This window comes from Pongo abelii, chromosome 4 (genome assembly GCF_028885655.2).
Source record: "Pongo abelii isolate AG06213 chromosome 4, NHGRI_mPonAbe1-v2.0_pri, whole genome shotgun sequence".
In the NCBI taxonomy this organism is placed as follows: Eukaryota; Metazoa; Chordata; class Mammalia; order Primates; family Hominidae; genus Pongo; species Pongo abelii.
Window position 1 is genome coordinate 142,539,990 of NC_071989.2, and position 27,472 is coordinate 142,567,461.

At 40.5% G+C, this 27,472-nt stretch overlaps 1 protein-coding gene across 3 annotated transcripts in view; it reads right to left on the minus strand.

The window, feature by feature from the left end:
• The window catches only part of PPP2CA (protein phosphatase 2 catalytic subunit alpha), a 71,684-nt gene that overhangs the window by 31,319 nt on the left and 12,893 nt on the right, over positions 1-27,472 (minus strand). Inside the window, exons 2-7 of one of the 3 annotated variants that reach the window (XM_063723963.1) lie at positions 18,179-18,388; positions 14,077-14,250; positions 13,285-13,374; positions 12,634-12,795; positions 11,377-11,495; positions 9,381-10,132 (exon numbers count right to left, since the gene is read on the minus strand). The exons of 1 other annotated variant lie outside the window; for it this stretch is intronic. In XM_063723963.1, the coding sequence (XP_063580033.1) occupies positions 10,060-10,132; positions 11,377-11,495; positions 12,634-12,795; positions 13,285-13,374; positions 14,077-14,250; positions 18,179-18,388 (828 nt within the window). In that variant the 3' untranslated portion in view covers positions 9,381-10,059. 3 annotated transcript variants of the gene reach the window in all.

The window sequence follows — 27,472 nt, forward strand, 5'->3', positions numbered from 1 at the left end:
CCAACCAGCAGCTTCCCCACCGCTGCCCCAGATGGCGGAAATTTCTAGGGATGTTATCAGGTCATGGTCAGTGCTTTTCTACAAGCTACACTTCAGCATTCTCTTTCAAAACAAGTGATTTTTCACCTTGTGATAAACAGCATCTAATGCAGATTGGTGAGAAGGAATAGCTCCTTCTCATCCTTTAGGTCTCAGCTCAGTGTCACCTCCTCCAAGACCACCAGCCTAAATAGTACATTAAATTTACATTAAAACTTATTTTAAAAATTTAACAGCCATCACATCAAGACATACTATTGCCATCAGCCAAAAAAATCGTCAAAATTCACAAACTTGAGTTGGGCAGTAAGCAATGTGCACAACAGTATGTGCAAGTTTTGGCTAAAAGGGTACCTCTTTTTACCCTCTGGCCTCCTGTCTTGCTTTTTCTTCGTAGTACATTATTCCTATTGGAGTTTTATATTTGTCTCTTGGGCATTCACTGCACAAGGGCATTTTGTCTTGTACACCGCTTGTGCCTAATAATGCCTGGCAAATAACAGGTGCACAGTAAGTAGCTGCTGAATACCACTCAACTCAGCTGGCGCCTGGTGGTGGCTTACTTACCCAGTGGAAGTTACTCAAATACCATGGCAACATCTCTTCTTGCCCACTTCACTTGCTGTGTTCTCCCAGATGGCAGCAGCCCCTTACTACATACACCCTGGCTGAGACCAAAGCCCTCTTGCTAGAACCTCTCACCCCTCAACACACACCCACCTTGCTTCACCCCTTTCTTCCTATTCTTATAAATTTAACCCTCTGCTCTCCCTCTTAGATCTTTGCCTTTCTGTCCTTTGCCTTGAGACTTAAGAAGCCTTGGAGCCCTCACAAATGAGAGCATGTAGCACAAGTCTTGGAACCTTGGGAGTTGGGGGTCTCAGTTATAGACTTTTAATGCAAAGACTGGTTCCTGTGGATGCACGACTGCAGGCCGGGCAGCAGATAGTCTTAGAGCTCAGGTCTGAGTAAATTCGCCCAGTTACCACTTCCCCCGCCAAGATCCCAGCTGAGAGCCAAAGCAGAGCCTGGATTTTGTCTGGTTGATAAGGGTGGGAAAGGCACAGAACCCACATTGGGGGTGACCAACTGTTCTGGTTTCAAAGCTCTACTGGCTGGGGCAGTGGCTCACGCCTGTAATCCCAGCACTTTGGGAGGCATAGGCGGGTGGATCACCTGAGGTCAGGAGTTTGAGACCAGCCTGGCTAATATGGTGAAACCCCATTTCTTCTAAAAATACAAAAAATTAGCCAGGTGTGGTAGCGCACACTTGTAATCCCAGCTACTTGGGAGGCTAAGGCGGGAGAATTGCTTGAACCTGGGAGGTAGAGGTTGCAGTGAGCCGAGATTGTGTCATTGCACTCCAGCTTGGGCAACAAGAATGAAACTCCATCTCAAAAAAAAAAAAAAAAAAAAGAAGCAGCAGCAGCAGCAGCAGCAGCAAGCAAGATCTGCTTCCTGGAAAACCTTCAAGTTCTAAGCAACCAGGTCAACTGCTCACCCTATATTGGAGCTGTGCCCAACCGTGGACACACATTAACAAGCTGGTGAGTTTACTTAGTTTTGCCTCCATGTTTAACTACTTCAGGAACCCATCATACTTCAACCAACTCACTACTGTTACTTGTAAAATAAAAGCTCACACTGATTAATACCGAAGATGCTAAATGAAAATATGCAATGTGCGGAATGGTGTCTGTTACCATTTGTTTTAAAAGGGCGAGGAGTATTGCTCCCAGAGAAACAATTTAATACACATTATCAGGAAGGAAGACTAGAGCACAACCACCCTACACACAGCACACTTGCTGATATGACTGTGAAAACATCCACAACCATTAGTAGTAACCACCTCAGACCAATAAGGCTGGAGGGGAAACTTTTTTTGTATTCATCTCTATTGCTTTACTAAAAGTATGTATTTTATATTAATAAGAGTAGAAAAGATCCACTTTTTAAAAAGAATGTGCACTCATACAGATTAGAAATGGGCATTGTTCATAGGGTCAAGTCCTCCGTATCAGAATTTGTTAACTGGCCATCAGGACACCAGACAAGAAAGTAAGTTGGTCTTGGCTTCTGGCTCCTCTCAGATTAGAAGGTAAGGGTCTTCAGAAGGAGGGGAACATGGTCAGGTGATGACAGGCTAGCGTGAGATTTCATTCATTACTACAACTGTCAGCCTAAAAAGCTGACTAGTTTCCAGCAGTCTTGTACAGAATCCCAGAAGTTTATAAAAGAGTCTATAAAACTTAGGTAATTCAAGAAAACCCACAATTCAGTCGGGAATTCAGGTAAAAAATGGAGGAATTATGCCACTTAGATGAATTTTTAAAAGTTAGGGATGGGGTGCACCACTCCATATATACCTTCTGGTTTTCCTTTAGTATTTGTTAATCCGGGTCCACTGTGAAAATTCTTTTATCTTCAAGAGCAATTGTTAGGCTGTGGTGGTTCAGCTGAACCTCACCTAACTCCCCTTCAAACTCTGGCTCAAATAAACGCTCTTGAGACACAAAGGTCAGTCCATGAACTCTTTTTTTTGAGACGAGTCTCGCTGTGTCACCCAGGCTGGAGTGCAGTGGCATGATCTCAGCTCACTGCAACCTCCGCCTCCCGGGTTCAAGCAATTCTCTGCCTCAGCCTCCTGAGTGGCTGGGATTACAGGTGCCCGCCATCACGCCTGGCTAATTTTTTTTTATTTTTATTTTTAGTAGAGGCGGGGTTTCACCATCTTGGCCAGGCTGGTCTTGAACTGCTGACCTTGTGATCCACCCGCCTCGGCCTCCCAAAGTGCTGGGATTACAGGCATGAGCCACTGTGCCCGGCAGTCCATGAACTCCTGAGAATGCTGTAACCAGGCTACTTGACTTGGGCCAACACTCAAAAGGCCCAGCATGCAAGCCTTCCTCACCACACTCCCCAAAGGGCCCATCACACACCTAGCTTCCTGAATGGAGCTAAGCAACACATCTAAACCCTAAAGCTGTGTAGGCTCTTGCCCACCCTTCAAACACCACTAATAAGAATTTCAGCAAAGGCAAGAGAAACCTAATGCTTCCTGAAAATCAGGAACTCTTCGATCAGAATGCCTGAATAACAGAACCTTCTCTGCTCTTCTCAACAGAGTTGAGAAAACTCAATAATTCATGTAACATGCTTGGCACATGGAAATGCTCAGTGCTAGACAATATTCACTATAAGCTAATTCTGTCATTTCAAAGATTGAACACTCAGTACCTACTACTCTCCTAAGTCATTCTGAATTCAACTCAACCCTTCACAGCAATTATTTCAGCATTGAGTGCACTGGAAACCCAAGCTGGTTCAGGATATGTCAGCTATTGCCTTTTAAGACTGCAATGTCAAATTGATGTATTTCAGAAGCCATGAATCACTTACTCTATACTCTTTTAACATACCAAATGCTGTAGGCCATCTGCCACTCAGGTTGATAGCAGAAATGTCCAACTGCTGCCAAAAGGTGGTTTAAGCAAATACATTTTGAAAATCCAAAAGATGTCTACTCATATTCCCAGCCCTACTTTAAAAATCCTGGCTTCTCATTTCTAGAGTACGGTTATTTTTCCTAGGATCTGTGGTGAAACTAGAAAAACCCAAAGACCAACAAAGCTATCACAATACCCTAAAGAAATCCAGAGCCAAGACTAAAATTAAGAGCAAAATCTGGTGCGGTGGCAACAGGCCAAGAGGCCATACCAGGTCGCACATCACCTGGATTCTTCTAGAGGCCATGAGAGCCATACTGCCATCCCAAAAATCTTGACTCATATTTAAATTGCCTACATCCCTTTACCCTACAACCAGTTCCAGTGCAGCTCTGAGGAGGAAGCAGTGGGCTAAGCCTTGGGTTTGTCTTTGCATCCTAATTTTAGTCATAGATCAATGAAAAGATGAAAATTAAAATGGTAGTTTTATACATTTCAACCAAGGTAGAGATGAATGTGGTTTTGGAAAACAAATGATGTTCAAGACCAAATACATTATACAATTTCTCCTCCCGCTCCTCTGCCTGCTGCATGCAATACATACTCAAGACCTTCACTGCAAAGGGACTTACATTGCAAGTTGGACTCAACAGCAGGAGTACATTCTACAGATTTTACATCTGGTATATTTCACCACACCATGTAACCTACTTCCTGATACGTTTGGACATACCTGACCTTGAAGCTCCCCTTTGACCAGGCCTGCCAAACCCAATTACTAGTCTTGCTCCTATCCCCAGGTTCCAATGCCATACTCAGAGCAGTTCTAGAACTGCAAAAAGCCTAATGATTAGTCTCCTTGCAGATCAGAAGGTATGCTAAGCCTTGAGGTAGAGGCACTCAACAGCTTTGGGCATTTCTAATAGCTTTAATTAGACATTCCATTGTGGTCTTCCTAGTGTTCTATGGAGCAAGAAGCACTCTTAACTTCCTTTCCTATCACGATTCTGGCCTTTGACTTCCACCATCAGTAATCTCGCTTGCTGGTGGCTACAGCCTACCACCGCACTAAGAAAGAACAGTTAAATTATTTCTTGGAAGAAAGCTTTTAAAAATATATTTTTTTTTGCAGACAGAGCCTCCCAGGCTGGAGTGCAATGGCGTGATCTCGGCTCACTGCAACCTCTGCTTCCCGGTTTCAAGCGATTTAGTCTCAGCCTCCCAACTAGCTCTTATTACAGGTAAGTGCCATCACACCCAGCTAGTTTTAGTATTTTTAGTGGAGACAGGATTTCACCATGTTGGCCAGGCTCATCTTCAACTCCAGGCCTCAAGTGATCCACCCGCCTCGGACTCCCAAAGTGATAGGATTACAGGCGGGAGCCACTGTGCCCGGCAGGAAGAACACATTAAAGTCCTTCCCACTAACAACACTGAATGGTTGAGAAGATTGTACACCACGGCTGAGGCTATCTCAAAATAGATTCCGAAGGGACCCAAGTGGTAAAATAAGAGCAGTGGTTTGCAGCATTAGCAGCATTGTATGCTGAGTAGACAAAATCCTGGCTACTTCTCACAAGCCTGTTGAGGATACAAACTAGTCATCCCTCAGTAATCTTGGGAGACTGGATCCAGGACACTTCCCTTGGATAGTCAAGTCTGGAAGTCAGTCCCCTTTACCAGTGGGTTCTGCATTCAAGAATACTGCGTTTTTTGGCCAGACGCAGTGGCTCATGCCTGTAATCCCAGCACTTTGGGAGGCCGAGGCAGGTGGATCACCTGAGGTTGGGAGTTTCAGACCAGCCTGGCCAACATGGTGAAACCGTCTCTACTAAAAATACAAAATTAGCTGGGCGTAGTGAGGTGCGCCTGTAATCCCAGCTACTTGGGAGGCTGAGGCAGGAGACTCGCTTGATCCCGGGAGGCACAGGTTGCCGTGGGCCAAGATCGTGCCACTGAACCCCAACCCGAGAGCGAGACTGTCTCACGGGGAAACAAAAAGAACACTGCATTTTCAATCCCAGGTTGGTTGACTCCATTGACTCATTTGATGCAAACTCTGCAGATACTGACGGCTGGCTATACTTTAAATTATGGATTACTCATAATACCTAAACAATGAAATTGCTATGTAAATAGTTGTATTTTTTTTTTTAGACGGAGTCTTGCTCTGTTGCCCAGGCTGAAGTGCAGTGGCTCTATCTTGGCTCACTGCAACCTCCACCTCCCAGATTCAAGTGATTCTCCTGCCTCAGCCTCCCAAGTAGCTGGGATTACAGGCGCACGCCACCATTCCCAGCTAATTCTTATATTTTTAGTAGAGACGGGGTTTCACCATGTTGGCCAGGCTGGTCTTGAACTCCTGACCTCCGGTGATCCCCCCACCCCTGCCTCCGCCTCCTAAAGTGCTAGGATTATAAGCATGAGCCACTGCGCCTGGCCACTGTATTGGTTTTTATTGGTTCCTTTTCCCAAAAATATTTTCAGTCCACGTTTGGCTGAATCCTCAGATGTGGAACCCTTGACTATGGAGGGCCCACTGTACTTAATTAAATTCAACCTCAGACATGAGGGTTTGTGCTTTTCCTTAAAAAACAAAAAAGTGTGACTTTTTCCAGCATTCACTCATTAGCTATAATTATTTCCTCTTTCACTCTTGGGAATGAGGAATTCTGGTCCAGGCATGACAGCAAATACAAAACAAACTGGGGTCTGTTGCCTATATCACTTACTCGGTTACCACTGATCTTTGCATGTTCAACTTTTAAACAATTCAAACACAGTCCACATTTTTCTTCCCTCAAATTTATATACCAGCTGATAAAAATACATTTCAATCTATTTACAGGACAGCACTGCCTACAAGCCAACAATGCTGTTAGCAACATCCCATTTTTTTCTAGACAGTAGTACTTGTGCAATTAAATATATAATAAAAAGTAGAAATAAAATGTACTTATATTCCTAAAACATAAAGCTTTAACTGTAATTGGAAAAAATATAGAGATCACCAGGCATGCCCGAAATAATACATCTACAACCTTCATAAGGCTATTTGCTAAAACAGATGTATACTTGTGAAGGGAAAAAAATCTAAATTAAGAAAGTTTATGAAGACTAGAAATATGTCAAAACAATGTGTGAGGCCTAAGGCTTTAATGCAAAATAGCTTTAGCTCACAGAACCAAAATCCATCTCAAAACAAACAAGCCTATTACCAAACTATAGGTTACTAAACTATAGGCCCATTTCTAAGAACACATTTATGGTTGGAAGCAAAGGAGTATTTATACTAAACAGGTAAAAGTCACCACTGAAACAGAGTCGCACGGTACATTTTAATTCCTTATCAACATCCATGAACCACCACCATGTATCCCAATTTTCTTAAGTATGTACTTAGGAAACAGAGCAGTGAGGTGTTTTTGTTTGTTTTTTGAGATGGAGTTTTGCTCTTTTTGCCCAGGCTGGAGTGCAATGGCACAATCTCGGCTCACTGTAACCTCCTCCTCCTGAGTTCAAGTGATTCTCCTGCCTCAGCCTCCCGAGTAGCTGGGATTACAGGCTCCTGCCACCACAGCGGTCAGTTTTGTATTTTTAATAGAGATGGGGTTTCACCACGCTGGCCAGGCTGGTCTCAATCTCCTGACCTCAGGTGATCCACCCACCCCGGCCTCCCCAAGTGCTGGGATTACAGGCGTGAGCCACCGCGCCTGGCTGTTTTTAACCCTAGATGTAAATTAGAATTACTTGGGAAACTTAAAAATGTATGCCTGGGCCCTCCTCCAGCAATTTAAATCAGAATCTCTGTAGGCATCAAAGCTGAGAACCACAGAAATAACTATCCTTTTCCTGAGCTAAGTCCTTCTTGAAACTAATCTAATATTGACAAACTTCTATTTAAGAAATACCTACTACAACCAACAAATGTTTAATATGCAGCAAATGAAAAAATCACGTCTAGGATACTCAACCCAAGACATGAGCACATCACGTACAAATTCATTGTAACCTTACAAAATAAGTTTCAAAATTTCTGCAAGCCCTCACTATACAAACTCAGAATCCTCTTTATTTTTGAGACAGGGTCTGGCTCTGTCACCCAGACTGGAGTATAGTGGCACAATCTCAGCCCACTGCAACCTCCGCCTCCTGGGCTCAGGCGATCCTCTCACCTCAGCCCCCCAAGTAGCTGGGACTATGGTATGCCACCAAGCCCGGCTGATTTTTGTTATTTTTTGTAGAGATGGGGTTTTGCCATGTTGGCCAGGCTGCTCTTCAACTCCTGACCTCAAGTGATCCGCCCGCCCTGGTCTCCCAAAGTGTTGGGATTACAGGCATGAGCCACCGTGCCAGGCCTGTTCTTCGGGCAATCTTTTTAGGTTTATTAATGAAAATCCTAATGTTACTAATTGAGACATCAGTTAACACCCAACTTAGTGTTTCCCATCCAACCATAATTATGTATTTTTCAAGAAAATACATTATTTACTAACACATTTTCCTTACCATAGCCATTTTCAAAAGAAGGTAGGGTACTAACACTTTCCAGTTTAGATGGCCAAAGCCAGTCTCTATAATTAAACAATTATTTTAAACCCTAGTTATGCGTAAACCAAGCTATTCTTGTCACAAGTCCCATTCTGCTAACCACAAAATTTAAAGAATTTGTACCTGGAAGATAACACCACGTGTCAATTACAATATACATATTCCTTGGTCAATTCTGATATCACAGGACCAGAAAAATAGCTGCTTGGTGTCTAGATTATTTGGGTATTAAAACCACTGCACATGGATAAGCTATTTGTTCAGTCGGAGAGAAAGGGCATAGAGTGACAGAGCAACAAAAAGACACACAGAGAATGTATTTCTTGTGAAAGAAAAGAATGAAATGAAATGTAGAAACCCTAATGGCCTTTTGCTTTAGAAAATTAACTCCACAAGCCACTAAAAATACTAACAATTAGATCAGAAAAGACATTCGGTATGTATGTGTTCCTCAAGCATTTTAGAAAGGGGGTATGCTATAACTTCCCTGTTGGTTCCAGATTCAACACAGCACAAAGCAAGAAAACTTTTATTTACTACACTCACAAGTATGATTAAGTGTTCCTGTTTACTCTGGTAGGTTAAAATATCAAATATTAGTTCCCACAGAAGAACTTTTTTTAAACATCTAATCCTATTCGAAGGATAAAAGGGGAAAAAACTCATTAAATGTTGAACACTGCCACTTTAAGTACCATTTTTGTCTTCGGGTGAATGTACATAAGACTAAATCATGATCCAACAATAGTTTTCTATTTGGTTTCACTAGTATCACTCAAAGAACTTGACACAGGCTAATGCTTTAACACTTTCTTATCTGAGACAAATTTAACTCTAAGAACATATGACTCAACAATGTACAAAGATTTAAGAATTTGCCAATCTGTCAATCATTTTAAAGAGTCCATATAATATACACATAGCAATATAATATTCATACCAGAAACTGCACTAAGTAAACACATCATTTAGTTTAAGCTCTACCTGAAAACATGCTGTTTTATTAAAACAAAACCCAAAGACTTAAATCTCAAGTTATATGGTTTTACAATTAAGTCTTACTGAAGCAGCACAGATTTCCTTTCTTACAAAGAAGTTAATATGCAGGAAGAACCCACAAAGTGCACACCAACAATGTGACAAATTGTAATATGTGAAATACAAATAAATCCTGAAGTTAATCTGAAAATGTCAAGGAGTTACCAGAGAGGTTATGTAGTGCCCTTGATTTTTATTTTACCTACAAGTCTACAAATTCTAAAATTTACTCAATTGATTTAACTTTTTTAATAAACAGCACCAGTCTTGCCCATTGATACAATTAAAATTTGACCTTCTCAGTTCTTAGTTCACAAGTTTATTATGAAAAACACTGCAGTGCTCTTGTGCAGTCACATCGTCTTACAGGAAGGGGAAAAAACAGTTCTGTTCAAAACAACTCACCAGGTTCTGACAATAACAAAGAACAACATGGGGCTGAGATTTGAGTAGGGAATAAACTGAGTGCAGACAAATCATATAATTAAATTAAACGGTATCCCTGAAAACAAAAAGAACGATTTCAAAACTCACAAGTAGAAGGGAGGCCTTGGTACTTATTTTTAAAAATGTTCATTAAGCTCCAATGATTGTTTGCTGCTATCCTTATCTACAGTCATGCTGAGTAAAGCTATAGCTAAATGGAAGTTAAATTGTATTCACGAGGTTGTTAATGTTTACATCTTATTATCTGCAGTCTCTCAGAGAAAGCAAAAGTAACTACAAATAGCGCTATGCCAGAAACTGGTTTCTTGACCAACAATGTCGCTTCAGCATGCAATGAACTGGTTCATTCTAAAGTGGTCACGGCTGTTGATGACAAGAGGCTTTGTATTTTTATATGGCACATCTTTTGGTCCATGTGAAAACAAGTTTTTTGAATGTTAACTATTTTCTGACACTTTGGAGTTACTGTTGCTCTTCCCATTTCCATTAGGTCGATATATGGTTCATGGCAATACTGTACAAGTTTAAAATTTCATTACAGGAAGTAGTCTGGGGTACGACGAGTAACATGTGGCTCGCCTCTACGAGGTGCTGGGTCAAACTGCAAGCTGAAAAACAAGACAGATTCATGGTTTATGTTCCAAGACCTCCATGTACTGACAATCAAAATCAAGAACACGAGTCTTCCAAACTTTACACTTCCTATTCAATTTCGGCTTGTCTTAATGTAACAGAACCTTAATGATAATGGTCTGTCAACTGTACTCACCTTGAAAGAGTCAAGGCAACTTCAGCCACAGAGACTATGCTTTTATAAAAACATGGTTTTTACCTTGACTGAAATTTCAAACAAAACAAAACATGGTTGGCCGGGCGCAGTGGCTCACGCCTGAAATCCCAGCACTTTGGGAGGCTGAGGCGGGTGGATCACGAGGTCAGGAGATCAAGACCATCCTGGCTAACACGGTGAAACCCCGTCTCTACTAAAAAAATACAAAAAAATTAGCTGGGCGTGGTGGCGGGCGCCTGTAAGCCCAGCTACTTGGGAGGCTGAGGCAGGAGAATGGCATGAACCTGGGAGGCAGAGCTTGCAGTGAGCCAAGATCGCACCACTGCACTCCAGCCTGGGCGACAGAGTGAGACTCCATCTCAAAAAACAAACAAACAACAAAAAAACACAAAACATGGTTTTAAAAGTGAAAAACCTAATAATTCATATGAAGATCTATAATAAGTTCCTGTTGCTGTGTTTCAATGTAGATCCATTAAAAAAAAAAAAAAAATACAAACTTAAAAATAAAAGTTGGAATCTAACATAGCATAATCCCTTAATAAACACTTCTTTGAGATGAAGTCTCGCTCTGTTGCCCAGGCTGGAGTGCAGTGGCACGATCTTGGCTCACTGCAACCTCTGCCTCCCGGATTCACGCCATTCTCCTGCCTCAGCCTCCTGAGTAGCTGGGATTACAGGCAGGCGCCACCACGCTGGGCTAATTTTTGTTTTAGTAGAGAAGGGGTTTCACCATGTTGGTCAGGCTTGTCTCGAACTCCTGATCTCAGGTGATCCACCTGCCTGAGCCTTCCAAAGTACTGGGATTACAGGCGTGAGCCACCGCGCCCAGCCCCCTTAAACTCTTAAACCTCACATTTAAACTATGTATTCAGGCTGGGCACTGTGTCTTATACTTGTAACCCCAACACCCTAGGAGGCCAAGGTGAAAGGATCACTTCAGCCTAGGAGTTCGAGATAAGACTGGGCAATATAGTGACACCCTCTCTCTCAAAATAAACAAACAAACCAAAACCCTACATATTCAGTAATGCAATAAAATGTTCAGGTAGAAATACTTACAAAGAGTATTTTAGAGTATCGTCAAGTTCCATGATTGCAGCTTGGTTACCACAACGATAACAATAGTTTGGAGCACTGAAAATCGTTACTACATTCCGATCATGGCACCAGTTATATCCCTGCAAGGAAAAGGAGACAAAAATCTTACTTTACTCCCTCAATTCAACTAAATGTTACTTCACTCAAGAGAGAAAAAAATCTCTACTCATTCCCACCCCTGCCAAAGGGGCTTAAGAAATGTTAATGCTTTTCTTCTGGATGACTTAATAATCTGCTGTACTTTATACAACCTGTAAGATACACATGTATTTATTTTCTCCCTAATTACAAAACTTGTTTTTTTTTAGTACTTTAAAAAAAAAAAAAAAAAAAAGGCTTTAACAAATAGCAGCAACCACCAAAGAATGAAATGCTTCTCATGTATCTGCCTTGTTGTAAATGATAGTGTCTCGTTAGCCTCTTCTATTGCAGTGGCCTTAAAACATGATTTAAGAATAAGTATTTAAGTGGCCATTCCCTAGAGAAGTAGATACTTAATCCTGGAGACCAGAACCTTACCAATTTTGTCAGTCACAGGTAAAGGCCTGTAAGTTGTTCACTGCCCAGGAACAAATGCAATATGCCTCTAGGATCTCCAGCCTCATTTCCTCAAAGTCCATCCATCTGAATGCAGGAGCTACTTTTGTTACTTTTTGTTTAGTATTGTTCACAAATTTCTTTACCTTTAGCAAAGTCAGATTTTATTGATAACCACAGAGTTGTACTAGTATTAATCTAATTAGGACCTTATTTTAAAAATATGCTAATCAGTGTGCCATCTCAAGAACCTTTGCCTCTTTCCCTTCTTTCAAATCACCTGTAAATCCTACCATCCAAAGGACCACTTAAAACATTTTCGTGTATTTCTTTCCAGTCTCTCCTACATACATACATGTTAAATATATGAAATAACATTGGGGTCATAAAATATCGTACACGCACTCCAACTCCCTATATCTTACTTTCCCACTCTTAAATCCCAAGTACTTCCTAGTCATTCAGATTTCTCTGAAAACATGTTAATGGATTCATTGTAATCAAAAGCTTGAGCTTTTAATTCTAGTAGTGTGCATCTACTGAAAAGGCTCAGGCTATAATGGTAAAATCAGAAGGAATAGATGGAACTTCTCACAAATGTCATTAATTTAAAACTCCCTAATATTTTCTTTCCTTAAGTTTACTAAAAAAACAAGTCATATTTCAGAGAACACAGCATACCTCCATCACTAGCTGATGAGCTCTAGACACCAACGTGAGGCCATTGGCATGATTAAATGTCTCAGAAATATCTTGCCCAAAGGTGTAACCAGCTCCTCGAGGAGATATACCCCAACCACCACGGTCATCTGGATCTGACCACAGCAAGTCACACATTGGACCCTAAAAAATAACTTCAAGTTATAAAATGCCTTTTACAAACATGGTTAACACATTATTTGAATAATTCTTCAGAAACAGCACCCTAAGTTACCCTTTTTGAGTGATGTTTGTGGACAATGCTAATAGACTGTGCAGTTGAAGTCAAACATCTGCATCAAATAAGATGTATTTTCCAGCAGACTTTATGAGACACAGCTGACATCCATGGGACCCAAGTAGCAACATGCCCTAATTAATCTGCCTACATTATGCAAATTTCAGAGTCTAAGACAGACAACCTAGGGCCTAATAAGCCCAGCTCCACAGCTGTTGTGATCTTGGCAGGTTTCTTAATGTCAGCTTCTTTTGAACAACAGGGCAGACAAGAGTCCTCACAACTCAAGTTGTTTTTGAGAATTATATGAGAGAATATATCTAATGAACTTACAATTAAACTTCTCCACTCCCTAATAAGTTTTCTGAAAAAATTTTATCAAATAAAAGTCATACCTCATGGGGAACTTCTTGTAGGCGATCAAGTGCTCTGATATGATCCAGTGTATCTATAGATGGCGAGAGACCACCATGTAGACAGAAGATCTGAAAAGAGTGGTTTAAAAGGTTAACCTCACCTAAAAAATTTGTAAACATTCTTAGCTGGGCACAGTGGCTCATGCCTGTAACCCCAGCACTTTGGGAAGCTGAGGCAGGGGGACTGCTTGAGGCCAGGAGTTTGAGACCAACCTGAGCAACAGAGCAAGACCCTGTGTCTCTACAAAAATTTTAAAGAATGAGCTGGGCACCCCCATCATTTAGCCCCTCTGGTGTTTCTGTGCTCTGCCTGAATGAGACTTGACTTTGCAGGGTTCACCTTTGCTCCAGCCCACTCTAAACTATTGAGTACACTCCCGTTCTTCCTAATAGACCATCGCTGTCACAACCAGACTCCACTTCAAACAGCTCCTTTGAGAAAACTTCTTGGATTATCACTCCTGCCCCCTGCCAGAGACTAGTATCTTCATACTCACAAAATTTTATTGTAAGTATGAGAGGGTAAATGGGCTACATCACCCACCCCTGTGATCCCACCATACAGTCAGTGCCTGATATAAAGAATAATGCACTTAAAAAAGTTGGACACATTTGTCAAATTAAATTTTTTTTAAGTTTGAATGAATGCTATCAATATCTACTAAAAAATATCCCCAAAGGGGTGTAAGAGTGGAAAGAGTCATGAGCACCTGAACACTAAAGAAAGCAGATTCCCTGAAATAATCAGCAATGAGTTTTAGATCCACATACCTGCCCATCCACCAAGGCAGTGAGAGGAAGATAGTCAAAAAGATCTGTAAAATATTTCCAAACATTTGCATTTCCATATTTTCTTAAACATTCATCATAGAAACCATAAACTTGTGTGATCTGTCTGCTCTCATGATTCCCTCGAAGAATGGTGATGCGTTCACGGTAACGAACCTAAAACAATAAAATGCAAAACATAAACAACTAGCTCTTTCAAAAACCAATGAAAATTTAAGAAACTTTCTATAGAAAAAAATGCGGTTACAATTTTGTTGAAAAAACAGCACACATCCTCATATCATACTGAACCAAAACCACAGCTCTACAAAATTTTTAAATGCCCATGGGGTGTTTGCCCACCTCATCTCAACTAAAATCAAACTCCCTCTACCACCAACTTTATACCAAACATAATCAATGGGCTATAAAACCCCATAAATTACTTTACGGTTCAGTAATTTTTCACAAATTTATAGTTATGCAACAATCACCACAATCCAGTTTTAGAACCTTTCCATTATCCCAAAAAGATCCCTCCTGCAGTCACTCTCCACTCCCACTCCAGCTCCTGGCAACCACTGATTTACTTTGTCTTGAGTTTGTCTTTTCTAGAAATGTCATATAAATGGAGTACAAAATGTAGTCTTTTGGCTAAATATCACTTAGAATATTTTTGAGGCTCACCCATCTTCTGGCATAGATCAGTGGTTTGTTCCTTTTCATAGTTGCACAGTCCTTCACTGTATGGCTATACCATTTTTTGTTTCTCTATTCACAGTTAAGATGAACTGGCAATTATGTTACTGAGGTTTTTGGCTACTATGAATAATGTTGCTATAATCATATGCATGGAAGTTTTTCTGTGGATATATGCTTTCATTTATTTTAGGAAGATTCCTAAGAATATAATTGTTGGATCACCTGGTAATGTTTAACTTTTTGAGAAACAGTCAAACTGTTTTTCAAAGTAGCTAGACCATGTTATATTCCCACCAGCAATGCATGAAGAGTTTAATCTCCGGTATTAACCAACACTTGGTATTATCAACCTTACTGATTACAGCCATTCTAATAGATGTGAAGTAGTATCTCAGTTAATTTGCATGTCCCTGATTACAACTGATATCAGGCATCTTTTCATGTGCTCATTGACCACTCATGTATCATCTTCTTGGGTAAAATATCTATTCAAATATTTTGCCCATTTAATAATTATCTGTCTTGTTATTGAGCTGTAAAAGTTTTTTTTTTTTTTAAATATCTGAATACAAGTACTTTTTTTCTGGTGTCATCTTTTGAAGAAACATAATCTTAATTTTGATAAAGTCCAATTTTTCAATTTTTTATGGATTGTGCTTTTGTTATATCTAAGAATCTTTACCTAACCTGACAAAGATTTTCTGATTTATTCTAGAAGTTTTGTAGCTTTAGCTCTTACATTTAGTTCTACGATACATTCTGATCCATTTGCTTCAGCACCATTTACTGAAAGAAACATCCTTTCCCCCGGTATTCTTTTGCTAAGGCTGCCACAACAAAGCATCAGAGAACAGGTAGCTTAAACAACAGAAATTTACTTCCTCACTGTTCCAGAGGCAGCAGTCCAAGATCAAGGTGTCAGCAAAGTTGGTTTCTTCTGATGGCCTCTCTCCTTGATTTATGGATGCTCATCTTCTCCATGTCTTATCTTCTCCCCATCTGTGTCCTAATCTCTAATAAGGATACCACTTACACTGGATTAGGGTCCAACCATGTGACCCCACTTTACCTTAATTACCTGTCCAAATACAGTCACATTCTGAGGTGCTGTGGGTTAGGACTTAGACAAATGAATTTTGGGGGCTACAATTCAGCCCATTAACCTCCATGAGTAAGTTTTCTTCCCCCCAGATAGGGTCTCACTCTGTCACCCAGGCTCAAATGCAGTGGAGTAGCTCACCGCAGCCTCAAATTCCTAAGCTCAAGCAATCCTCCCACCTCAGCCTCCAGAGTGGCTAGGACTACAGCACATGTCACCATGTCTGGCTAAAATTGTTTTCTGAAGAGATGGGGTCTCACTAGGTTGCCCAGGCTGCTTGCATAAACTCTTATAGGTAGCACATTCATTCCTCTTTGAGCACTGGGATTCATCCTGGATTTTTAGCACAGGTTAGCTCTTTTCATAGTATTTGGAGTCACCGCAGAAACCTTCCACCATCTAGTCCAACTCCTTCATTTTACAGATGCAGAAAATAACGATCTCCAAAAATATTTTGTAGGACTTTACACAATTCAGATATTAATCAAGAAAATTCAGCTCATGCTAAAACCGCATCTCACTGCTTCTCTAATATTAGGGAAGTCTGTGACAGCCATTTATCATTTTGAATATTCTTTAATAATAAAAATCAGTCTGTTGCCTAGGAAAATTAAAAAAAAAAAATCTCCCCAAGATTTTTGGGTAAAGGTAAAGTCAAACAATTTATTTAAAGGGAAAGGCGGAAGCCTGCCACCCTAACAGCTATTTACCATCTTTTGCTTCATGTTCAGATCATCATCGGTACACTTTGCAAAGCTACAACTGGCATGTAATGCATGTAATTTTGGAACTTGCTTTTTCGGTTATCATTTCTACCGTTCTAGATTTTTGCTTCTTAAAGACACAGGGGTCTTGCTCTGTCACACGGCTGGAGTGCGGTGGTGCATCATGGCTCACTGTAGCCTTGACCTCCCAGGTTCAAGTGATCCTCCCACCTCAGCTTCCTGAGTAGCTGAGACTACAAGCATGCACCACTGCACGTGGCTATTTTTTTTTAACTTTTTGTAGAGATGGGGTTTATGTTGACTAGGCTGTTCTTAAACTCCTGGACTCAAGTTGATCCTTCCCGCCTTCCCCAGCCTCCCAAAGCGTTGAGATAACAGGCGTGAACCACTGCACCCAGCCTATTCTAGATTATTACTGTCATGGTTAATGGCTGGAAACTATTCAACTGAGATAAACCATATGTACATACACAATGTATGTAATGTACATAATATTCACTGTTAAATATTTACAGCAAATGTTTTCTTGAATTTCTTTCTCAGAAAAATTCTTTTTTCTCTTGAACTTCTTCCTCAGTTTTTTTTTTTTTTTTTTTTTTTTTTGAGACAGGGTCTCACTGTTCCCCAAGCTAGAGTACAGGGTGGCAAGAAGTCTCATTGCAGCCACGACCTCCTGGGCTCAAGAAACTCTCCCCACCTCAGCCTGAGTAGCTGGGACTACAGGCCTGTGCCACCACACTTGGTTAATTATTATTATTTTTTTGTAGACGAGGTCTCACTATGTTGCCCAGGCTGGTCTCAAACTCTTGGACTCAAGCAATATGCCCACTTTGTCCTGTCCTCCCAAAGTGCTGGGATTATAGCCACAAGCCACCGTGACCAGCTGATTTAAACATTTTGACATTTGGTATGTTTATATATTTATAATACTTCAAAAGTATCTAAAAACACAAACCTAATTATATTACCTCTCCATACCCCAATTTACTGAACTAAAATATCTATTTGACCAGCCCTCTAACATTTTTCTTTTCCTTTTTTTTTTTTTTTTTTTTTTTTTTGAGACAGTCTCGCTCTGTTGTCCAGGCTGGCGTGCAGTGGCACAATCTCAGCTCACTGCAACCTCCGCCTCCTGGGTTCAAGCAATTCTGCTGCCTCAGGCTCCAGAGTAGCTGGGATTACAGGCACCTGCCACCACCCCCGGCTAGTTTTTTGTACTTTTAGTAGAGATGGGGCTTCACTATGTTCTCCAAGCTGGTCTCGAACTCCTGACCTCAGGTGATCTGCCTACCTCAGCATCCCAAAGTGCTGGGATTACAGGCATAAGCCACCACGCCCAGCCTATTTTTTCAAACAATCTGACTGAGGCATTCATTCTCTTCCTTTTGTTTTGATTCTGTACCATCCCCTTACTCAGAACGCAGACGCCTATGATTTGTAAGTCCAAAACCTGAACATATGCATTCCTAAATGTGGAATTTTGTTTTAACATTCAGATAGAGAAAATAATTGGGAAAAAAAACTTTCAAGAGGACTGTTTTACCCATTTCAACATGCCCCAACATAAAATTGAAATTACCTTAAGAGCTACAAGCAGTGTAACTGTTTCAACTGAATAATATCCTCTGTCAACATAATCTCCCATAAACAAGTAATTTGTATCTGGTGATTTGCCACCAATTCTAAACAGTTCCATGAGATCATGAAATTGCCCATGCACATCTCCACAGACAGTAACTGGACATCGAACCTCTTGCACGTTGGATTCCTTTGTCAGGATTTCTTTAGCCTACAGATGGGAGACAAAAAAAAGGCAATACATTTGGCATTAAACAATATTAACAAAGATTTGTTTACTGACTCTTAATGTAGCTTAAGGGGCAGACTCAGTCTAAGATAAAATTGCAGGCATTTATGATCCCATTAAAATAAGTGAGATATGATTATAATCCATTAGCTATCTCACCCTGTTACCTAGGGAAAAAATGTGCATTCCTATCATCAATACCAGGAGTTTTTAAAAAACCTATCAAATAGCCATCTATTAAATACTAATTGTTAGCTGTCACATAAAACCAATGAAAATGGAACAGGACATTCAGGTACCTACTTCCTTACCTTCAGAGTTCTAACTACAATGCAGCAAAGATTCTTTTTTTTTCTTCTTTTGAGACAGGGTCTCATTTTGTCACCCAGGCTGGAGTGCAGTGGTATGGTCATAGCTCACTGTAGCCTGGATCTTCTTGGCTCAGGAATCTTCCCACCTCAGTAGTGGGGACCACAGGCACACGCCACCATGGCTGGCTAATTTTCACAAACTTTTTTGTAGAGATGGGGTCCCACGTGATCCTCCAGCCTCATCCTCCCAAGGGCTGGGATTACATGCATGAGCCATCTCACCTCAGCCCTGTTTGACTTTTTAAAAACATGTTTTTGGCCAGGCACTGTGGCTCATACCTGTGAGAAAATCACTTGCTCGACCATTTGAGTGACTACTATGTACCAGGCCCCATGCTAGCAACTGGACATATAGTGGTGAATGAGATGGCTCATTCCCACTACCGTAGAGGGGAGAAGGACCACAAACAAGTAACCAAGCCAAAAGTACACTGTGTTAAGTCTCACAAAGGAGAGAGGGAAACTGGGAGAGATCACTTTACATAAGATACCAAAACAAATTACCAGAGAATTGTTGCTAATGAGCCATGACAACCACAGATGACAAGGACTGGGTTCAAAGCATTGGTATGCAATCTTAGCTGCACATTAAAAATCCCAATGCCCAGCCAGGCGCAGTGGCTCACACCTGTAATCCCAGCACTTCAGGAGGCCAAGACGGGCACATCACTTGAGGTCAGGAGTTTGAGGCCAGCCTGGCCATCATGGTGAAACCCTCTCTCCACTAAAAATACAAAAAAATTAGCTAGGCATGGTGGTGCATGACTGTAGTACCAGCTACTTGGGAGGCTGAGGCAGGAGAATTGCTTAAACCTGGGAGGTGGAGGTTGCCGCGAGCCAAGATCACATCACTGCACTCCAGCCTGGGTGACAGACCAAGACTCTGTCTCAAAACAAAAACAAAAACACCAATGCCCATCCCTTCCCCTAATAAAGTCAGAATTTTGGGGAGGGGAATCAAGCCATAAATAATTTTTAAGCACCCTCATCCCTCCTTTTCCCAGTGTGCAACCAAGTTTAAGAACCACTGCACTTTGGGACGCTAAGGCAGGTGGATGGCTTGAGCCCAGGAGTTCAAGACCTGCCTGGAGTACAGTGGCGTGATCTCGGCTCACTATAACCTCCACCTCCCAGGTTCAAACGATCCTCCTGCCTCAGTCTCCATGAACAATTGCGACCACAGGTGTGCACCACTATGCCTATTTTGTATTTTTTGTAGAGGTGAGGTTTCACCATGTTGTCCAGGCTGGCCTCAAACTCCTGAGCTTAAATGATTTGCCCACCTCTGCCTCCCAAAGTGCTGGATTACAGGCGTTAGCCACTATACCGGCCTGAGATATCTATTAAGAAATATGTACAACCCGTTATTATCAAATCCTACTTCATTTTGAAATTTTTCTCTGCAGAATTAATTCCAACTTCCCATTTACTATCACTAAAAACCACAAATTCACTAGGCTTATTCCATTACCAAGTCTGTCTGGCATTAATACCACATCTAGTGTTTTTTTAACACCTATCATATATTAATGAAAATAACTAAATGAAATAAGTCCTACACTGAGAAGAAACTTGCAAAAGTTATTCAGAAGTTTTAAAAGGGCATCACATAAGAAAACAGATGGTTATATACCATGTAAATCTTGCCATGATGTAATTTTCACATTTAAATCTATTAGAAGTTAAATGTTAATATACATCTGTGAATATCTGTTTATCTGCAAGGCTATTCTCTGTATTAATAATAAAAAGTTGACTTTCAGGACTGCCTGAAGTTCCTTACTACAACTGACTCAAAATTTCTATTCAAAACATGAAGGAAAATTAAGTCTAAATGCTATTTGTTGCTTTTATTTCAATTTAGGCAAATCACACCGATAAACAGTGTTATCTATTTATTTTTTAAACTATACAAATTAGTAATACATTCTTGTAAAAAATTTTGGCCCAGATAAAATGAAACGTTCCCTTTGAGCACCCTACACAATCCCACCCCCTTTGGGCAAAGTTACCAATAAAATTTTGATGTACAGATGCTCAACTTGTAACACAGCTGCATCCAGATAATCCTATCGTAAATATAATCCAGTGAAAAGTGTGTTTTCAGCTTACAATGTTTTCAAGTTATGATACATTTATCTGGATGCAGTCCCATCATAAACTGAGGGGTATATTGAATGTCTATCATTTTCACACCATCATTAAGTCAAAAAATCGGGGACTGTCTGTATATCCTTTAAAACTTTGTTTACAAAGTTTACACACATACTGTATGCCTACAGAAACAATAGTTTTCCTTTGCATTTTTAAACTAGAAACAATATTGTTCAGCAGCCTGCTTTTCTAACAATACATAATAATACATAACATTTATTGAGACAGCTGGTTATTTTCTCATAGTGGAGGCAGAGTATTCCCCTGACCAATTACAATGGCAGAGGGGTGTGAAACTACAGCAATATATATCTTCGTATTTTCTCCTCTGTATACATATGCAGGCACATTTCCTGTGAGAAGATACTATGAAGTGAACTTAACTAGTATATCTAGTAGTTTGATTTTTAAATGTTGACATTATCAAATTGTCCTTTAAAATAAAAAGAACAGTTAACTCTTAAGTGAAATTTCTAACTTGTGAATCTAGAAAAGCCAACCAAAGCTCTTTCTTCCCTTCCTACCAAACTTCACAGACCAGAACAAGTATAATTAAATACTGGCGATAACAGTGGTATACAGTAGAAGCAACCATCCCTCAGACCAGAAAAAAAAAAAAAAAAATCATCCAATCAACTATTAAGTAGATCTTAACAAAAATGCAACCTTGGAAAGAACCAGTTTTAAGCATGATTTTGGTTGTTTTGTTGTTGGTTTTTTTTTTTTTTTTGGTCTCAACTTACCAGCTCTCAGATAGTTACTACAATAAAACAGACTACACCAGAACAGTAGAACAATAAAAGCTACAGATGTTCATATAAAAGATCATTTTGGGCTGGGTGCGGTGGCTCACGCCTGTAATCCCAAATCCCAATACTTTGCGAGGCTGAGGCGAGTGGATCACTTGAGGTCAGGAACTCCAGACCAGCCTGGCCAACATGGTAAAACCCCGTCTCTACTAAAAACACAAAACAGCTGGGTGTTGTGGTGCATGCCCTTAATCTCAGCTACTTGGGAAGCTGAGGCACGAGAATAGCTTGAACCTGGGAGGCGGAAGTTGCAGTGAGCCAAGATCGCTCCACTGCACTACAGCCAGAGTGACAGAGCAAGACTCTGTCTCAAAAAAAGATCATTTTGGCGAGTGCAGCGGCTCGTGCCTGTAATCCCAACACTTTGGAAGGTAAAAGCGGGAGGATGCTCAGGAGTTCAGAGACCAGCCTGGGCAACAACATATTGAGACCTCTCTCTACAGAAAAGAAAATAAACACTTAGCCATCTGTGGTGGCACACACCTGCAGTTTTAGGTACCCAAAAGGGTGAGCTAGGAGAATCGCTTGAGCCTAGGAGTTCAAGGATGCAGTCAGCCATGATCACTTGACCCCAGGAGGGTCAAGGATGCAGTGAGCCGTGATCATACCACTGCACTCCAGCCTGTGGTAGACAGCCATCTCAAAGAAAAACTAAAAATAAAATAAAGATAAGCTGTGCTATCACAAGGACTTAGGCCTTGTAAATCCTGAAAGCACCTAATAACAGCGGCTTTATGGATCACCTCCAGAGCCTCCAGACCTTTAGCAACCATCATTTTCAAAGATGGTTATACAATCTCAACTGTCTAGTTTAATACTCAAAGTAAATGGTAGAACCAGACTTTTAAGTAACTTAATTTTGACATTTGAGGTTTTTTATTTTTAATAACCACCTTTTTACTCTGGCATTTTGACTTCTATAAAGTCTCATATCACCTGAATTAAGAACTGAAGGACAAGCAAAAGCAAAACACGCATACCAAACCTTTTGCTTCCCCTAAAACATTTTTCCAGGACCTCAAATTTCTTAGCTAATATGGTCAACATCTGGGAAAAAAATTAAGATAAAGTTTTTAAAAGAATGTAATTAGGGCTAAGCACAGTGGCTCATGCCTGTAATCCCAGCACTTTGGGAGGCCAAGGCAGGCGGATCATTTGAAGTCAAGAGCTCGAGACCAGCCTGACCAACATAGTGAAATCCCGGCTCTACTAAAAAGCCAGGAATGGTGGCACACACTTGTAATCCTAGCTACTCAGAAGGCTGAGGCAGGGGCATCACTTGAACCCAGTGGGCCAAGATCATGCCACTGCACTACAGCCTGGGTGACAAAGCGAGACTCCATCTCAAAAAAGAAAAAAAAGAATGTAATTAGTACCACACTGGTTTTCATTTATCAGAACCCTTCTGAAATTCAGTCAAATGGTATAGACTGAAACGAATGAATTTCAAGCAAACAAAAATTTGGTATAAACTTCCAAGAACAAGGTTAAAACTGGAATGAGGCTATTCTCTTAGTAAGACCTTATCACAAGTAACTATGGGAAATTAACATCTCATACTGTCCTAGAATCCAAAAATTTGCAGATTAACGTGAAGAAAAGCAATCTTTGAGGATACTTTTTAAAATCTTTTTTTTTTTTTTTTTGAGACAAGGTCTTGCTCTGTTGTCCAGGCTGCAGTGCGGCACCATCACAGCTCACTGCAGCCTTGATCTCCCAAGCTCAAGTAATCCTCCCACCTTAGTCTCCCGAGTAGCTGGGACTGCAGGCAGGCACCACTGAGGACACTATCTTATTACCAATGTCCTCTCAGCATTCTGGTTTGGATTCAGAAATCCCACAACCTTATTTCCAACCCACTATAAAATAATCAGCTATAAGATAAATGACCCACAGACTCAACATTCTTGAATACAGGCCATCATAACCACTGCAGTAACATGAAATTACAAACAAAGCAGGCTTAAACTAAACCTCATAAATCATCCATGCTGTTTTTCATGGAAGACAATTTTTTTTTTTTTTTTTTTTTTGAGACAGAGTTTTGCTCTTGTTGCCCAGGCTGGAGTGCAATGGCGCGATCTCGGTTCACTGCAACCTCCGCCTCCTAGGTTCAAGTGATTCTCCTGCCTCAGCCTCCTGAGTAGCTGGGATTACAGGTGCAAACCACGCCCAGCTAATTTTTTTTTTTTTTTTTTTTAGTAGAGACAGGAGTTCATCATCTTGCCCAGGCTGGTCTCGAACTCCTGACCTCAGGTGATCCACCCGCCTTGGCCTCAGAAAGGCTGGGATTACAGGCATGAGCCACTGCGCCCAGTGGAAGACAATTTTTAAAAGTACATGAACCAACAACAGATTCACTAACCACTTATTTATCATTTTTGGCTGAGTGCAGTGGCTCACGCCTGTAATCCTAGCACTATGGGAGGCCAAGGCAGATGAATCATTTGAGGTCGGGAGTTCAAAACCAGCCTGGCCAACATGGTGAAACCCCATCTGTACTAAAAATACAAAAAAATTAGCCAGGCGTGGTGGCAGGCACCTGTAATCCCAGCTACTCGGGAGGCTGAGGTAGGAGAATCACTTGAACCTGGGAGGCGAGGTTGCAGTGAGTGGAGACCGCACCGTTGCAGTGAGTGGAGACCACACCATTGCACTCCAGCCTGGGTGACAGAGCGAGACTCCATCTCAAAAATAGTAATAGTAAATTCCTTAAGAGCACACAATAACTACAGGCATGCCTCATTTTACTGCGCTTCTCTTTACTGCACTTTGCATACGTTGCATTTTTTTATCAATCAAAGCTTCATGGCAACCCTGTGTGGAGCAAGTCTTATCAGCACCATTTTCCCACCAGCATGTGCTCACTTCTTGTCTCTTTGTCACATCTTGGTACTTCTAAAATTATTTCAAACTTTTTCATTACTATTGTATCTGTTATGGTGATATGTGATCAGTGATCTTTGATGTTACTATTGTAATTGCTTTGGGGCACTACCAACCGTGCCCATAAGACAATGAACTTAATAAATGTTGTATATATTCTTACTGCTGCTGACCGGCCATTCTGTCTCTCCCTCTCCTTGGGCCTCCCTATTCCCTGAGACACAATATTGAAATTAGGCCAATTAATAACCCTACAATGGCCTCCAAATGTTCAAGTGAAAGGAGGAGTTGCATATCTCTCACTTTAAATGAAAAGTTAGAAATTATTAAACTTAGGAGAGGACATATGGAAACTCAAGACAGGCCTAAAGGTAGGCTTCTTGCACCAAACTGCCAAGGTATAAATGCAAAGGAAAAGTTCTTTAAGGAAATTAGAAATGCTACTTCAGTGAACACACAAATAGTAAAAGTAAGCCAAACAGTCTTATTGCTGATACGGACAAAGTTAGTGGTCTGGATAGATCAAATCAGCCACAACATTCGCTTAAAAGCCAAAGCCTAATTCAGAGGTAGGTCCTATTTCTTCAATTCTATAAAGGCTAATAGAGGTGAGGAAGCTGCAGAAGTTAAGCTTGAAGCTAGCAGACTGGTTCATGAGATTTAAGAACCCATTTCCATAACATAAAAGGTCAAGATGAGGCATCAAGTACTGATATAGAAACTACAAGTTTCCCAGACGATCTACCTAAGGTAAGTGATGAAGGTGGCTGCACTAAACAACAGGTTTTCAATGTACACGAAATAGCCTTCTATTGGAAGAAGATGCCACCTAGGACTTTACCAGCTAGAGAAGTCAATGCCTGCCCTCAAACCTTCAATGGACAGGCTGACTCTTGTTAGAGGCTAATATAGCTGGTGACTTTCAGTTGAAGCCAATGCTCATTCACCATTCTTCAGCACTTAAGCCATTCTTCAGCACTTAAGAATTATGCTAAATCTACTATGCCTGTGCTCTAGAAATGGAACAACAAAGCCTGGATGACAGCACATCTGCTTACAGCATGGTATACTGAATATTTTAAGTGCATTATTGAGACCTATTGCTCAGAAAAAAAAAAAAAAAGATTATTTTCAAAATATTACTGCTCAGCCTGGGCAACATACCAAAACCCCATCTCTACAAAAAAATTAAAATATTAGCTGGGCATAGTGGTACACACCTGTAGTGCCAGCTACTTGGAAGGCTGTGGAAGGATTGCTTGGGCTCAGGAGTTCAAGATCAGCCTGGGCAATGTGGCAAGACCCTGTCTCTACAAAAAATAAAAATTAGCTAGGCATGGTGGTGCACTCTGTGGTCCCAGCTGCTAGGGAGGCTGAGGCAGAAGAATCGCTTGAGCCCAGGAGTTCAAGGTTCCAGTGAACTATGATGATGTCACTGTACTTCAGCCTGGGCAACAACACCATCTCAAAATAAATAAATAAAAGCACAAAATGATTACAACCATGTCACAATTCTTTGCATTAAAAAAAGGCTAAAAAGCCCAGGCACAGTGGCTCACGCCTGTAATTCTATCACTTTGGGAGCCAAGGCAGCTGGGTGACATTAGGTCAAGAGTTTGGGACCAGCCTGGCCAACACGGTAAAACCCCATCTCTACTAAAAATACAAAAATCAGCCAGGTAAGATGGCACAGGCCTGTAATCCCAGCTACTTGGGAGGCTGTGGCATGAGAACTGCTGGAACCCAGGAGGCAGAGGTTGCAGTGAGCTGAGATCGTGCCACTGCACTCCAGCCTATGCAACACAGTAAGACTCTCTCACAAAACTAACAAAAAAAGGCTAAAAAAAAAAAAAAAATTAAAAGGTTAAGATTTCAATGAAAGCTTTAAGATACATATCTTATTCTTACCAACCAGACCTCTTCTCATTTCTATTACTTTTCAGTTTTTACCCACACAGACCTCTTATTTATAATTGACTGGCATCTCATTTTGTGTCCTAAAGTTTCATACTCACTAACTCGTTTCTACAGTATAATGATTTTTTAAAACTACATAATGCCCTTCTAAATAGACCTATACGTGTACAGTAGTATTGCTCATTTGAATTATTTCCTTTCAAAAAGCTTTAATTGTGGGATTACGGGGCAAAATAGCATTAACTTTTTTTGTTTCATATGTGCTATAAAACTCAATTATGCCAATTTGTTATACAATAATAAATGAAAGAATATACTCATTCTCAGCTATTTCAGACATACAATGTGATCTCACTAATTTAACTGGCATTTTTCATTTCTGAGTAAACTTTTTATTCCATGTTTATTTACCATCAGTTATTTCTCCTCTTACACAAGTTGTCCATGAATATCTTTGAACATCTAATCATTAAGAGCTAGATGATGTTAAGTATTTGTATAAACTATTTTAAACTGTTATTTTAAGTAACTTTTTGCCATTTTGTTTCTCTTATTTTTTAAATACATAGCCAGAAATTTTCTATGCCCATTTTTGCTTTGTAATTTTTCTCCTACAATTATTAAGAAAAGTTATCACATCTCGCCATTTTCTAAGAGTTTTTCATTTTAAAATCTATACTTTAATCCTAGGATTACACGACAACTACTCAAGCTTCTTTTTATATCAGCATCTTAAACCTGCATCGTTAACATTATGACATTAACTTTAAATGTTTAATAATGACCTTGAAGTATTTTGGAATCCTGCATCAAAAAAAAAAAAATCAATGAATTGGGACCTAGGGCTTGAGACGTGTCTAATATTTATTTATTTACTTTTTTTTTTTTTTTTTTTTGACAAGTTCTTGCTCTGTTCCCCGGGCTTGGAG